Source organism: Berghia stephanieae, chromosome 9 (genome assembly GCF_034508935.2).
Source record: "Berghia stephanieae isolate SIO BIC M18660-M18661 chromosome 9, UCSD_Bste_1.3, whole genome shotgun sequence".
NCBI lineage: Eukaryota > Metazoa > Mollusca > Gastropoda > Nudibranchia > Aeolidiidae > Berghia > Berghia stephanieae.
In genome coordinates this window covers 13,863,032-13,878,366 of record NC_088368.1, presented here as the reverse complement: position 1 = coordinate 13,878,366, position 15,335 = coordinate 13,863,032, and the positions used below count along the sequence as shown (strand labels likewise).

Here is a 15,335-nt window from a genome sequence, read left to right as displayed (position 1 = left end):
ATATATATATATATATATATATGTATGTATGTATATGAAAATGTTTTACATTTTATTTACCATTATCTTTTACTCAATGCGCCTCAGTTTGGTTGCCATGGCTCCACGAGATAGAAAGAGAGTAATATATATATATATATATATATATATATATATATATATATATATATATATATATATATATATATAAAGAAAGAGAGAGAGAGAGAGAGAAATAGATAGAGAGAGAGAGGAAGAGAGAGATATAAAGCGATAGAGAGAGAGAGAAACAGAGAGAAAGAGAAACAGAGAGAGCGCAAGAAAGAGAGAGTGGGGGAGAAAGAGAGAGAGAGAGAGAGGCAGGGATATTTTTGTTTTTTGAATCTCTCACCCACCCCTCCTACCCCCAAAAAAGTCTGAAAGTTCCTAATTCTAATCTTTATGATTTTGAGCATAATTTTCATATGGAGTTTATTTGGCCATATCACCTCAATGACGCCATGGGTGATATATTATGCTGCTGATGTGTAACCTGAGACTACTGACCTGTTTGTCTTCGTAAATTTTAAGTGGATATCCAATTCCGACTCCATTATTGGGTTTTACTCTACAACAAGGGAACAAGCTACGAGTTGCTACATTTTAATTTTACACGTAACTTCAAAATTTTAAAAACATTTAAATATTATTGAATAATGCTTGACGTTGGCAGGAGCATGAGAACTTTGTCGATCCAGTTTGTTGAACAATGTCAATGTCCATTGAAAACATGAGATCATCTGGGGGGAAAAACAAGAAATGACGCTTATTTGAAATAAGTATTAACATAGTACTGTTTATGTATGATATATAAATATATATATATATATATATATATATATATATATATATATATATATATATAAAATATACATACATTATATATTATATATATATATATATATATTATATATATATATATATATAAGATCGATATCTGGAGTTGTGACAACATAGTGGAATTAATTGTGGGCTTGAGTTAACCTTGTTATAATGGACGATATTTATTGTAGGTTTGAGAGTATTTCCAATAGATCTATTAGCCTAGTACGAACTATCAGACCTGCAAACAAGTACATGTATATATATATATATAAGTATGTATATATATATATATATATATATATATATATATATATATATATATATATATATATATATACGTAGGGCGATTTACCTTGCTGACATAAGCATGCATTAGTAAAGTAGTCCGAACAATAAGTCTCATGGAATCACATAACATAATAATAGCACTATCCAAAATGATTAGGCAATGTTATTGAGATAAAAACAGGACCATTCTATGCAGAGAATAAAAATTTTTATATTATTGTCTTAACAATTATTTTAATAATTTAACTTAAACAAAATGATTTTTTTTAAATGGGCTCAAACTTCTTGTATCAGGAGAAAAAATTATCATAACTCTTATTTTCACTTTGATTTACAGGCATGTTACTATTACAGTGATATAGATGATACTTCTTAACAAGCTATGGGAAGGATATTTTCTCATCAACAAAAGCAAATGTGTTACAATTTAAATGTACCTCGCAACCTGCGTGTAGAGTAGTTTTTTCATCAAAAAGCAAGGTAGTAGTAGTAGTAGTAGTAGTAGTAGTAGTAGTAGTAGTAGTAGTAGTAGTAGTAGTAGTTGTTGTTGTTGTTGTTGTAGTAGTAGTAGTAGTTGTTGTTGTTGTAGTTGTAGTAGAAGTAGTAGTAGTAGTTGTTGTTGTTGTTGTTGTTGTTGTAGTTGTTGTTGTTGTTGTTGTAGAAGTAGTAGTAGTAGTAGTAGTAGTAGTAGTAGTAGTAGTAGTAGTAGTAGTAGTGGTAGTACTAGTACTAGTAGTAGTAGCACTAATAGTAGTAGTAGTAGTAGTAGTAGTAGTAGTAGTAGTAGTAGTAGTAGTAGTTGTTGTTGTTGTTGTTGTTGTTGTTCTTCTTCTTCTTCTTCTTCTTCTTCTTTTTGTTGTTATGGTGATGGTTGTGGTGGTAAAAGGAATAGTAGTTGTAATATACTAGTAGTAATAGAAATGGGGAAAACGATGAGGATGAGGAAGAGACAAAGGGGGAGCAGGTGGAGGAGCAGGATTTGATCAAGAAGAAGGAGGAGGAGGAGGAGGAGGAGGAGGAGGAGGAGGAGGAGGAGCAGGAGGAGGAGGATCGAGTGGAGGATGAGGAATCGGTGGAGGAGAAGGAATAAGTAGGGGAGGAACAGATGAAGGAGAAGGAACAGGAAGAGGAAAAAGAGCAGGCACAGAAGGAGGAGGACCAGGTGTGGAGGAGAGGCGAAGGAGAAGGAGAAGGAGCAGGTGGGAGAAGAAAAGCAGGGAGAGGAAGTGGAGAAGCAGGTAATGGAGAAGGAGCAGATGGAGAGGAGGATGCAGTAGAAGAGGAGGAGGAGGAGGAGGAGGAGAAGGATCAGGCAAAGGATAAGGAGGAGTTGGCAGAGGAGGAGGAGGACGAGGAGGAGGAGCAGATGGAGAGGAGGAGCAGGTAGAGGAGGAGAAGGAGGATCAGGCAAAGGAGAGGGATGAGTTGGCAGAGGAGGAGGAGGAGGAGCAGATGGAGGAGGAGGAGTAGCAGGTAGATAAGTAGGAGATGAAAAGCATTTTCAGCAATTGCAAGTGACCCTCCGCCTCGAAACGGTATTAAGTCGGATTTTTCAATTTTGGGTTTTTGGTACCCAATCACAACTTATTTTATGCTTTAAAATTTGATACCAAATTTATATAATTCTGATTATTTATTGTCGAGATATGACCGTTTGAAGTAGGGAGAGTGTGAAAACCAAGTTTTTAAGAAAATCGACTTTGAATTGAGGCACCGTTTTCACGCACAGTTAAATTAATGGGCAAAGATAACTCCTTAGATACGGACATCAAAAATTTGACGAGAATAGTGAAATTTGGCATGAGCTTAGCTTATACATTTACTAATGTACATAAAATTTTTTGAAACAATTAAATTATTACTTTTGTAGTTATTCATTATTATGTAAGATGTTCTTAAAACAAATAAAACACTGGGGAAAAAACGCCGACAATTGCTCACTTTTTCAAGAATTTTTGATATTTAAATAAAGAATCAATGAAATAAGAATTATTAATGTGAATTTTTTGTCTTATTTAATAAAGAAAATACTATTTCAAAATGCCAAAAGTTAAAGAAGGTTGAAATTTGAAAGTACAGTTTTGAAACTACGTGAAGCTGGGTGGGCAGGGAAAAAATTATCAAGAAAAAGGATTAGAGAGGAAGAGAGAGAATGAGAGAGTAAAATACACACACACACACACACACACACACGCACGCACACACACACACACACACACACAAACAGACACACATGAGAGAGAGAGAGAGAAAGAGAGAGAGATATAGAGAAAAAGAGGAGCGAGAGGGGGAGGGGAGAGAGACTGCTTGTGTTAAGAGGACGCGAGGGAAATATAATAAAGATTGAAACATGTATAAGTGTATGTGTGTGTGTGTGTGTATGTGTGTTTGTGTGTGTGAAAGAAACAAAGGGGAGACGGAGAGAGTGAGGTAGACATGAAGAAAGGGATGGAGGCGGAGCAAAGAATTGTAGGGATAGTTTAAAGAAAGCATTTTGTTACAAAGTAAGTCATAGTCAATCAACTGGAAACATATTGACCAATGAGATTGCAATTAAAGAAATGGGCTGGTCAAATCAATCATTGCATTGTTTCCATTTTGAGTCAGATAACAGCTTGAGGAGGAGAGGGTGGGGCTTATTGTGTAGTGACTTACATGAAAACATGTCATTGAATCTCTCAAGTTTTCCTTAGCGTTCCACCACATTGTTCATTGTCTAAAAAGAACCCCCCCCCCCCCCCCCCTTTTCTTTCCGTATACAAAGAAAGCACGACAAATCGAACATCTCTCTCTCTCTCTCTTTCTCTCTCTCTATCTCTCTCTCTCTCTCTCTCTCTCTCTCTCTCCCTCTCTCTGTTTGTCTCTCTCTCCCCTTCATCTATCTATCTATCTATCCACCTATCTATCTACCCATCCATCCATCAATCCATCTATCTATCTATCTATATGTCTGTCTGTCTGTCTGTCTGTCTATCTATCTATCTATCTTTCTACATATCTATTTATCCATTAATAGGTTTGTCTGTCTGTCTGTTTATCTATCCATTTCATTTTTTAGTTACAGGTCATTACTTGTTGAAGGCTCTATCTATTACTCTGCTTTTGTACTTAAAATTAAATGTTTATCCTACAACAATCTCTGTAAGTGTAAGATTAGGTAAATGTTGTCCTATTAAGTCTTAGCATATCCTATATTTTCATGAATAATTCAAGAGGGACAAAGGAGGACCCCCACCTCAATCATTACCCAATACAGCTAGACACAGATATAAAAGCACGTGGTGTGTATCAAAATGCACAAACACACACGTATGTAACACACGCATGCTGACGTCATGAAGCATCGCCCGAGCATTATGGCCTACAGCCACAGCGCATGTGATGAGCGTTGACCAATCAGAATCATTCATTTGTAAGGTTGTCAGGGAAAAACCTAGACTTGTTTACAGTTTTTAAAGTTCATTATTGGTTGAACCATGAAATTGTGGAAACAGTCATGCTTTCTCTGAGATAGATAAAGACACGCCCTTTGCTGTGATATCTTACATCTTATTGGTGGAGAAAAAGACTCGGTATTACTAAGCTTTGGAAAGGGTGGCTCTCTGAGAGAAAGTCAACTCTCGTTTTGAATGTGTCACTGATAGTTGCATTTTTAAACTTGAAATTTATATAACTTATCGTCAATGTTTATGTTGAATTATTATGTTTTCATGTAGAAAAATTATTGTAGTTTCTGAAACAACCAAAAACTGAAATTTGATAATTTTGACCATTTCCACTTTAAAACCGGTTTTCTTCGTTTTCCAAATCCCGACTTAATACCGGTTCGAGGCGGAGGGTCACCAATGCTTACCTAATCAATGACCATACCACTTCCCTCTCTGGAATTGAGAAAATATAATATGATATCATCAGCACTGGTCAAAAATGGGTTGTATATATCTCGACTATCTATAGGTTTTACTTTACCACATTTATTTACTTATATTATATTTATCTATATATCATTGCCTGCATATTATACATCAGTACAAAAATGTCCTTTTTGGATAAATAAAGTACATTGTTATTATTATTAATATTATTATTATTAATAGTATTATTATTATCATTAGTAGTAGTAGTAGTAGTAGTAGTAGTAGTAGTAGTAGTAGTAGTAGTAGTAGTAGTAGTAGTTGTTGTTGTTGTTGTTGTTGTTGTAGTAGTAGTAGTAGTAGTAGTAGTAGTAGTAGTAGTTGTTGTTGTTGTTGTTGTTGTTGTTGTTGTAGTAGTAGTAGTAGTAGTAGTAGTAGTAGTAGTAGTAGTAGTAGTATAGTAGTAGTAGTAGTAGTAGTAGTAGTAGTAGTAGTAGTAGTAGTAGTAGTAGTAGTAGTAGTAGTAGTAGTAGTAGTAGTAGTAGTAATAGTAGTAGTAATAGTAGGAGTAGTAGTAGTAGTAGTCGTAGTAGTAGTAGTAGTAGTAGTAGTAGTAGTAGTAGTAGTAGTAGTAGTAGTAGTAGTAGTAGTAGTAGTAGTAGTAGCATTTCATGTTGTTTCCAAATTCTGTTTGAGAAAAGCTTGGTTAACATGTCAGATTTATCATCAGTTTACTGTCGTAATCTAGAAAAACGTGTATTTTAAAATTTAATTTGGCCAGAAAACTCGTCCTTTAGATATAAAACGATTTATATGATCCTCATCTTTGGCAAAAAGTCTGAAATCTGGGACTTCAAAAAAAAGTCGGTGATTGTGATAGTGATAGTGATGGTGATGGTAATGGTGAAGGTGTTGGTGATGGTTATTGTGATTGTGATGATGATGGTGATGGTGAAGGTGATGGTTATTGTGATTGTGATGGTGATGGTGATGGTGATGATGATGGTGATGGTTATTGTGATACTGATGGTGATGGTGATGGTGAAGGTGATGGTTATTGTGATTGTGATGGTGATTGTGATGGTGATGGTTATTGTGATTGTGATGGTGATGGTGATGATGATGGTGATGGTTATTGTGATAGTGATGGTGATTGTGATGGTGATGGTTATTGTGATTGTGATGGTGATGGTGAAGGTGAAGGTGATGACACTAAAGGTGATGAAAATGACTTACTCTGATGTCATAGACTCTTCTGACGTCATCGAGGTGTTCGATGAAGGGGAAGTAATGGAAGTGGTGCTGAAGTAGAGAGGGGGGAGATAATAGTTATTCATTGGTAAGTACCTACTTATATGTCAATAATATAATATTCACTAAATCGTCATCAAAGCGCTTTAAAAGCTGTCCCAAGCAAATAACAACAGTAGAATTATGAAACAGGATATGACGCCTGTGAGGCGCTATTACAATCTTCTCGACAAAAAAAAATGCTGCGACAAGTCAGGTACTCCATTTTCTCCTGACTGAGTATGGTGAGAAAATGTGAATAAAGAGATTCTTCCCCAGGACTCAACTTTGCACCAATTAAAAAGGGATTCGAACCCAGAACCTTCAGGTCCGTAATGAGTTCCATCGCACATGTGCACTAAGCAATAATATAAAAAAAGCATGAGCTGACACTGAATGTCGAGTGCCATTATAAATCTCGTTTTATTTCATTAATATCTGGTGAGAAATATTGCATGTTATATTTAAACTAAGAATTACCATCACCATCATTATCATCATCATTCATCATCATCATCATCATCATCATCATCATCATCATCATCACCATCATCATCATAACCACCACCACCGTCACCACAATCATCATCACCTTCACCACCATCGCCACCACCACCATCACCATCTCCGCCACCAACACCACCACCACCTCCATCACCGTCACCTCCACCATCATCACCATAACCACTTACGCCTCCACCACCATCACCATTTCCATCAACACCACCACAACCACCACCACCACCAACACATCCACCATCACCGTCACCACCACCATCATCACCGTATCCACAAACGCCACCATCACCATCACCATTTCCATCACCACCATCACCACTATCACCACCATCACCGTCACCACCATCATCACCTTAACCACTAACGCCACCATCACACTCATCATTTCCATCACCACTACCTCTACCACCATTTCCACCATTTCCATCACCACTATGACCACCATCACCGTCACCACCACCATCATCACCGTATCCACAAACGCCACCATCACCATCACCATTTCCATCACCACCACCTCTACCACCTTTTCCACCACCACTACCATCATCATCAATGGTAAACCATACTAACGACTAAATTCCCAACCTACAACCATTGACGAACGACGCCGAAGAAAACGAAGACCACTCCTAAAACACTGAAGACAAATCTTTGTTTCTTCCTTATCATCGTCGATCGTCGCAGATAAGGAATAAACGCAAACGTTAACTTTCTACTATCTTGATAATACTTACTAGCACAACGCGGCATTCACTCCACATCTTCTGTTATCTGCCTCCCAATTCAAACCGGTCTCACATACCTTTCGCACAAATGAAGTAGCACAGTCATAGTAGCCGTTGCAAGTGCTAGCAAGAAAAGTGATTTAAAAAATGAAATTTTAATCCTTTTTTCAAACCTTATATTTTAACTATGTTTTGTGACATGATATTAGAAAAGAAGAGGGAGACAGAGGATAGATTACATTGACAATCTGAACAGATGGATTGGTGGAGGAGGAACAAGAATCGCGCTATTGAGAAGATCTGAGGACAGATATGGTTGGAGGGACATGATCGCCGATGTCTGCAACAGGCCTGGCACTTGATGATGATGATATCTTAACTTGATATTTAACTTGATGGTCTATTCCAAAGAAAAACTGGAATGGTGATGATTGTATAGTATGAGTAGTAGTAGTAGTAGTAGTAGTAGTAGTAGTAGTAGTAGTAGTAGTAGTAGTAGTAGTAGTAGTAGTAGTAGTAGTAGTAGTAGTAGTGGTGGTAGTAGTAGTAATGGTGGTAGTAGTAGTAGTAGTAGAAGTAGTAAAAGTAGTAGTAGTAGTAGTAGTAGTAGTAGTAGTAGTAGTAGTAGTAGTAGTAGTAGTGGTAGTAGTAGTAGTAGTAGCAGTAGTAGTAGTAGCAGTAGTAGTAGTTGTAGTAGTAATAGTAGCAGTATGGCTACACCTCCAAATTTATTTTATCAACCCAGTTTTGGAAGTCTTCCTTTGCCTTAATTATCTCGAGTTCACCAGGATTGAAAATCGAACAAATGGGATCGATTTTTTATATTTTTATGGGTTTTTAGCTGCCTGCGAGTCTCATGACTGGACAATGGAGGTCGATGTGACCACTGACCTCTGGGGCTGTCTGACACTTTAGGCAGGAATCACTGATTCTTATGTCTCCATATGTACATATTTGCTGTAGTTCCACCATGTCCTGTTCAAGGGCGATTTGAAGTAACCCAGTATTTCCTGGCTTTATGGAATGCAAGCTTTTCTGTCAGTGGGCTCTTTTATGATGATGTCGCCTCTTGGTGTTTCTTTGTTCCATATTTCTCTCCAGTTCTCTTCTACATTGAGGCTTTTTCCATGTTTTGTTTGGTAGAAAGGTCTTCTCGATTTGAGCCGCATTGTTGAAGGGGCTCCTTTTGTTATTATTTTGGTAGGATCATTGTCTGTGTTTTTACATCAGTTCTTGCATGCATCCCTTGATTAGCATTTCTGTCGTCATAGACTTGGTTGGTGCACTGCTGCTCAGTATTGGGAGCCACTGAATAGGAGTTGCCTTCAGACATCCCGTTATTATTCTCATTGATTCTCTTAATCAGATTGCAATGCGGTTTCATATTTGTCAGTACATGACATAATCAGTCGGAATGTGAAAATTTTGGATTTGCATTTTCTTGCATTTTCTGAAAGAATTTGCTCCCCGGAGCATTGTAATCTTTTATAAAATAAATCGGGTGATTTTTCATGAAGTTATGGTCAGATGTATAAGAAAGGTATCCAGCAACTTTTTTTCAACTTTCAAACTATTTCATCTTGACAAGCTATTAAAAATATCCATAAGTCAAATTAAGCTCTATCTGATATTTCCCGAAGATGTACAAAAAAGGGTTGATTTAATCATTTATGACAAGAACTCAATTTGATAAAAATTGACATTCTAACTAAACTTGGCAATATCTCAGTTAAGCCTTCTCACCATCCAGCTGATTGTGTCATTCATTGTAACATTTTATGGTCTCCTCGTTTAAAACAGAGGTGCTGTGTTCTTCAACACTGTAGCACTGTGCCCAAGCAGACATTCTCAGTACTTCAGGCGAGGCTCCCGGGTGGGCATTTACGAGTTTTATTTACAGTCTGTTTCTCTTTGCGATCTTTTTTGCAGTTCCCTCAATGGCGATGATGACGAATAATGAATAAATGAAAAATAAATTGGCAGAGCATTTCTATGGATATTACATACTCAATACGCTTTACGATGTTTCATTTATTTCCTCAGTACGATAAATAGAGCAATTGAACTTTTGAGCTTTTTTTATATAGCGCAATATCCACCAAATGTGCTCAAAGCGCTCTACAAGGGGTCCAACACGTGACATGTAGAACGAGACATGACGCCGGTTAAGCGATATTACAATTTTTTCTGACAGAGACAACACTGTCAACGGCCAGGTACTCATTTTACACCTGAGTATGGTGAAAGAATGTGAGTAAAGACATTTCCTTTTCAAAGGACTCAACTATGCGCCGAGCGAGGCTCGAATCCAGGACCTTCCGATCCGAAAGCGAGTGTCATACCACAAGACCACATAGCTGCACATAGAGCAATATTTCCTATTTATACGGTACCGGTTATCTGTTCGGCGTCCTTTTTGTACAAACGCTCTTACATTATTCCTCACTGTTGATATACAGATACTCATTAACTCGTGAGTCAGGTAGGGTAATATGTGCAAAGCGCATTATCTGAGGACACAACGTCGGGACAAGACTTTTACTGTCACCCGTAAGACCACTGATCACGCTTAATACTGCTTGACTTGTTTGAGAAGACGAGAGTCCGTGTAACCAACCAGCCATATAAATGAATTGCGTCTGGGTTTTTTTTTAAATCATAATATACGCCAGCCAGATTTTTTTTTATTGAGCTTTTATAGAGAGCAATATCCACTAAACGTGCTCACAGCGCTTTACAAGCAACACATACCATGTAGGACGAGACATGACGCCTGTTAGGCTATATTACAATTATTTGGGACAGAGACAACGCTGTTAACGACCAGGTACTCATTTTACACCTGAGTACGGTGAGAGAATGTGAGTAAAAAGCCTTTTCCAAGGACTCAACTATGTGCCGAGCGAGGCTCGAATCCAGGACCTTCCGATCAGAAAGCGAGTGTCATACCAAAGGACCACATAGCCGCACATATAACGTACCCACACACGAAATATGTGTAGCCTAATACGTTTATTCTCTTATTAATACGATTTAGTGAAAACTAATCACAAAATGGCTGGCTAATAGTACTAACAAAGAGCCGAGTGAGATCAATATTGTTCTATCTATAGATAGTGTGCACTTGGCTAAGAAGTTCACAACATTGCCATCCGGAAGTATAACGGACCAACATACAAAACTGTGTGTATCCATGAACGTTTATATTCAGGTTAATACAGTTTAGTGAGAATCACTCACAAACGCGGATGGCAAAAAACAATAACAAAGACCTGAGTGACGTCATCTCCGAACTATCTATAGTCTAATACAATTTAGTGAAAACTAACCACAAAATGGCTGGCTTAAAATACTAAAAAAGAGCCGAGTGACGTCAATTTTGTTCTATCCATACATACCTGCAATCGGCGAACAAGCCGACGGGGAGACCAGTGCAGGAAGTGGTGCATGCAATTGCTGTGCTGGTCTCGCTGCTCATGCTACCAGGACTGGACATACTCGTGGCGCTCTGGTTGCTGGTGAGGCTCGACTCGCTCGAGGGGCTTAACTGGCTGCTTTCACTGATTTCACTCGCTTCACTGGACTGACTCTGTGTGAAGTCAATGTCAATGTCGACATTAATAATAGATAGATACCAACTGGAAGAGAACATAACCACGCCCTTCGCACAGTTGTCCAAATGTCAGCAATGGCAGTGAGTGCTAAACTAAATAAACTATAATATAGTATTTCCGTAAATTAAAATACATACGCGATCTACACGCCTGATCAATCGTATTGTCCCAATAATAATAATAATAATAATAATAATAATAATAATAATAATAATAATAATAATAATAATAATAATAATAATAATAATAATATAATGATATGATATGATGATGATGATGATGATGATGATGATGATGATGATGATGATGATAATAGTGATAACAATAATAATAATGATAATAATAATAATAATAATAATAATAATAATAATAATAATAATAATAATAATAATTGAGCTTTTATATAGGCAATATCCACTCAACGTGCTCAAATTCTGATTGAGAACATATCACACAAATAGCGGTCGAAGAAACATTAAATCCTTGATTGTGTTTTTTTTTACAAACTCAGATTCATTTGTCGACATCCAAAAGGCGTAACAATAGTAGTAGTAGTAGTAGTAGTAGTAGTAGTAGTAGTAGTAGTAGTAGTAGTAGTAGTAGTAGTAGTAGTAATAGTAGTAGTAGTTGTAGTAGTAGTAGTAGTAGTAGTAGTAGAGTAGCAGTAGTAGTAGTAGTAGTAGTAGTAGTAGTAGTAGTAGTAGTAGTACAGTAGTAGTAAGTAGTAGTAGTAGTAGTAGTAGTAGTAGTAGTATGTAGTAGTAGTAGTAGTAGTGTGTAGTAGTAGTAGTAGTAGTAGTAGTAGTAGTAGTAGTAGTATGTAGTAGTAGTAGTAGTAGTAGTAGTAGTAGTAGTAGTAATAGTAGTAGTAGTAGTAGTAGTAGTAGTAGTAGTAGTAGTAGTAGTAGTAGTAGTAGTAGTAGTAGTATTTGCAACGTACCGATTCACTGGATTGACTTGACTCAGAAGAGAAGGATGTAGGACTACTGGCGGAAGACTCACTTGAGGCGCTAGTGGTTCTGTTGACATTAAAATCAGTTCAACACGTATCAGGTATCAGACTAGGGATTCTATACAGCGTAATAACTACTAAATATGCTCAAATGGCTTTACAAAATGTCCCTGATCAACAGCAACACGTAACATGGAGAACGAGACACGACACCTGTTAGAGACCATTGTGTTAAGGGCCAGGTACTCATTTTACACCAGAGAACGCTGAGAGAATGTGAGTAAAGAGCCTTTTCCAACGATTCAACTATGCGCCAAACGAGTCTCAAACTGAGGATTTTTGATTCGAGGGCGAGTGTCATACCACAAGACCACATAGCGGCACAAAGGTGCTCGATCTCCATCGCCCAGTTATTTGGTTACGGACTATATTCCTAAGCAAAGCAATAGGTATTTATTTTAGGTGAAGTTGACATTTATTTTTATTTCTGACTTCGTGGTTTACCAAGCGTTGGGGTTTTCTTTAATCAACGACAAAATACTGTCACTTACTCACTCAATCCCATGACCAGTTAATCGTCGGGGGTTGCGGATTTCACAACCTTACGTCATTCGTCATGGTCTCTGGCCTTTTCCAGTAGGCTATTGAGATTCAGGCATGTCCACCCTTTGATATTGTCTTGCCATAGTTTTTTTTCTGTCTTCCTCTTCTCCTCTGTCCCTCTACAGTGTTCTGCATAAGTCTTGCACGTTTATCATGGCGGACAGTGTGTCCAAACCAATGACAATTTCCTTCTTTTGACTATTGACAACAGTGGTTCTGTCCTCCTGCTCAATCCTCTACCTCTTCTAAAATATCTTTATTAGTCCTGTGCTTCAAATAAGGAACTCTCACTATTTTCCTATAGCTCTTATTTTGAAAAGCACAGATTCGCTTTTCTAGATCTGCTGTAACTGTCTACAGAGCAGGATGGACAGTACCAGTGATCTGCATAATTTCAACTTAACTCCAAAATGAATGTTGCGTTGCCATGTTAAGTCTTGTCATGGCTGCTGTTGCCATTCCATTTCTAGCTTTCACCTCTGCTGTGCTAGTTCCATCTTTGGTGAGCAGCACAAACGAACACGAATTACAGCCACTGACAGATCGTTTACAAGAAACAGCTTGCACATACGGGATGGAGATCAATTCCTAAAAGTCGAAAATTCTCGCAAACGGCCGAGACAACCCTCAGACGAGAATCAATGTCAACGGTGAAAACCTAAAGCAAGTCACCTCATTCAAAATATTGTATAATCCAGCAAACATCAAAGCTTTCCACTGGATTCTTTCCAATTTAAATTTGCTTGGTGAGTTTCTCTTTATTATTATTATTAAAAGTAAGAATCATCCTCATAATCACCATCATCATCATCATCATCATCATCATCATCATCATCATCATCATCATCATCATCATCATCATCATCATCATTTTCACAATCATCATGAAGATCATCATCAGCACCATCAATATCACTATATTCATCACCGTGATTATCATCATCATCATCATCATCATCATCATCATCATCATCATCATCATCATCATCATCATCATCATCATCATCATCATGACCAACACCACCATCATCACCATCATCATCATCGTCGTCGTCGTCGTCGTCGTCGTCACCATCTGTTATTTGCCAAATATACATTAACATTAATTTCAATCTCTCTTCTCCCTTTACAAATCTAAAACCGGGATAAACTTAGGCCCCATGAGCCTGGTGGCTTGGAATTTTTATATCCTTCTTTAGTTACAATGTCTTTATGCAAAATCCGATTAATACCGGACGATGACGATCCAAGGACAAGAACTACGACAGCGACAACAACAACAACAAGGATATGCTTTTGTTTGTTTGTCCTTTGTTGATTTTTAGGGTTTTGTGGAGCATGCGACACATTTAGGACAACAACAAGAAGGATATGCTTTTGTTTGTTTGTCCTTTGTTGATTTTTAGGGTTTTGTGGAGCATGCAACACATTTAGGACAACAACAACAAGGATATGCTTTTGTTTGTTTGTCCTTTGTTGATTTTTAGGGTTTTGTGGAGCATGCGACACATTTAGGACAACAACAACAAGGATATGCTTTTGTTTGTTTGTCCTTTGTTGATTTTTAGGGTTTTGTGGAGCATGCAACACATTTAGGACAACAACAACAAGGATATGCTTTTGTTTGTTTGTCCTTTGTTGATTTTTAGGGTTTTGTGGAGCATGCAACACATTTATGACAACAACAACAAGGATATGCTTTTGTTTGTTTGTCCTTTGTTGATTTTTAGGGTTCTGTGGAGCATGCAACACATTTAGGACAACAACAACAAGGATATGCTTTTGTTTGTTTGTCCTTTGTTGATTTTTAGGGTTTTGTGGAGCATGCGACACATTTAGGACAACAACAACAAGGATATGCTTTTGTTTGTTTGTCCTTTGTTGATTTTTAGGGTTTTGTGGAGCATGCAACACATTTAGGACAACAACAACAAGGATATGCTTTTGTTTGTTTGTCCTTTGTTGATTTTTAGGGTTTTGTGGAGCATGCAACACATTTAGGACAACAACAACAAGGATATGCTTTTGTTTGTTTGTCCTTTGTTGATTTTTAGGGTTTTGTGGAGCATGCGACACATTTAGGACAACAACAAGAAGGATATGCTTTTGTTTGTTTGTCCTTTGTTGATTTTTAGGGTTTTGTGGAGCATGCAACACATTTAGGACAACAACAAGAAGGATATGCTTTTGTTTGTCCTTTGTTGATTTTAAGGGTCTTGAGATATGCAGATGATACAGTATTGTTGGCATCGAACGAGACAAATCTACAGATCCTTGCAAATCAAGTAAACCTGAACAGTACAGCAAAGGGTCTAGAGATGAATGTTCAAAAGACGAAGGTAATGGTCATGTCAAAGAAGCCTGAAAAAAGCGCAAAAGTCCAAATTAATAATCAAAACATCGAACAAGTAGATTATTTTAAATATCTTGGGCAGACAATGACCAACAACGGAAAGAATGAGCTGGAAGTGAAAAACAGGATTGCTATAGCTAAGTCGAGGTTCAGTCAACTGAATAACATTTTAACTTCGCAACAAACGCAGATGAAAACGAGAATAGGAATACTCAAATGTTATGTCCACTCAGCACTTCTCTACGGCTCAGAAACATGGACCTTGAACAAACAAATAGAGAAAAGAATTGA

At 37.4% G+C, this 15,335-nt stretch overlaps 1 protein-coding gene across 3 annotated transcripts in view; it reads right to left on the bottom strand.

Annotated features, from left to right (window-relative positions):
* Positions 1-605: 605 nt before the first annotated feature.
* LOC144979731 (uncharacterized) overlaps positions 606-15,335 on the bottom strand; it is a 49,188-nt gene continuing 34,458 nt past the window's right edge. For 2 of the 3 annotated variants that reach the window (XM_078926695.1, XM_078926693.1), the window contains exons 16-21: positions 12,077-12,155; positions 10,921-11,111; positions 7,532-7,645; positions 6,222-6,287; positions 4,985-5,012; positions 606-758 (exon numbers count right to left, since the gene is read on the bottom strand). In XM_078926695.1, coding sequence (XP_078782821.1) covers positions 4,985-5,012; positions 6,222-6,287; positions 7,532-7,645; positions 10,921-11,111; positions 12,077-12,155 — 478 coding nt within the window. In that variant the 3' untranslated portion in view covers positions 606-758. The remainder of the gene's footprint in view (positions 759-4,984; positions 5,013-6,221; positions 6,288-7,531; positions 7,646-10,920; positions 11,112-12,076; positions 12,156-15,335) is intronic. The other variant, XM_078926694.1, reaches the window with a different exon arrangement.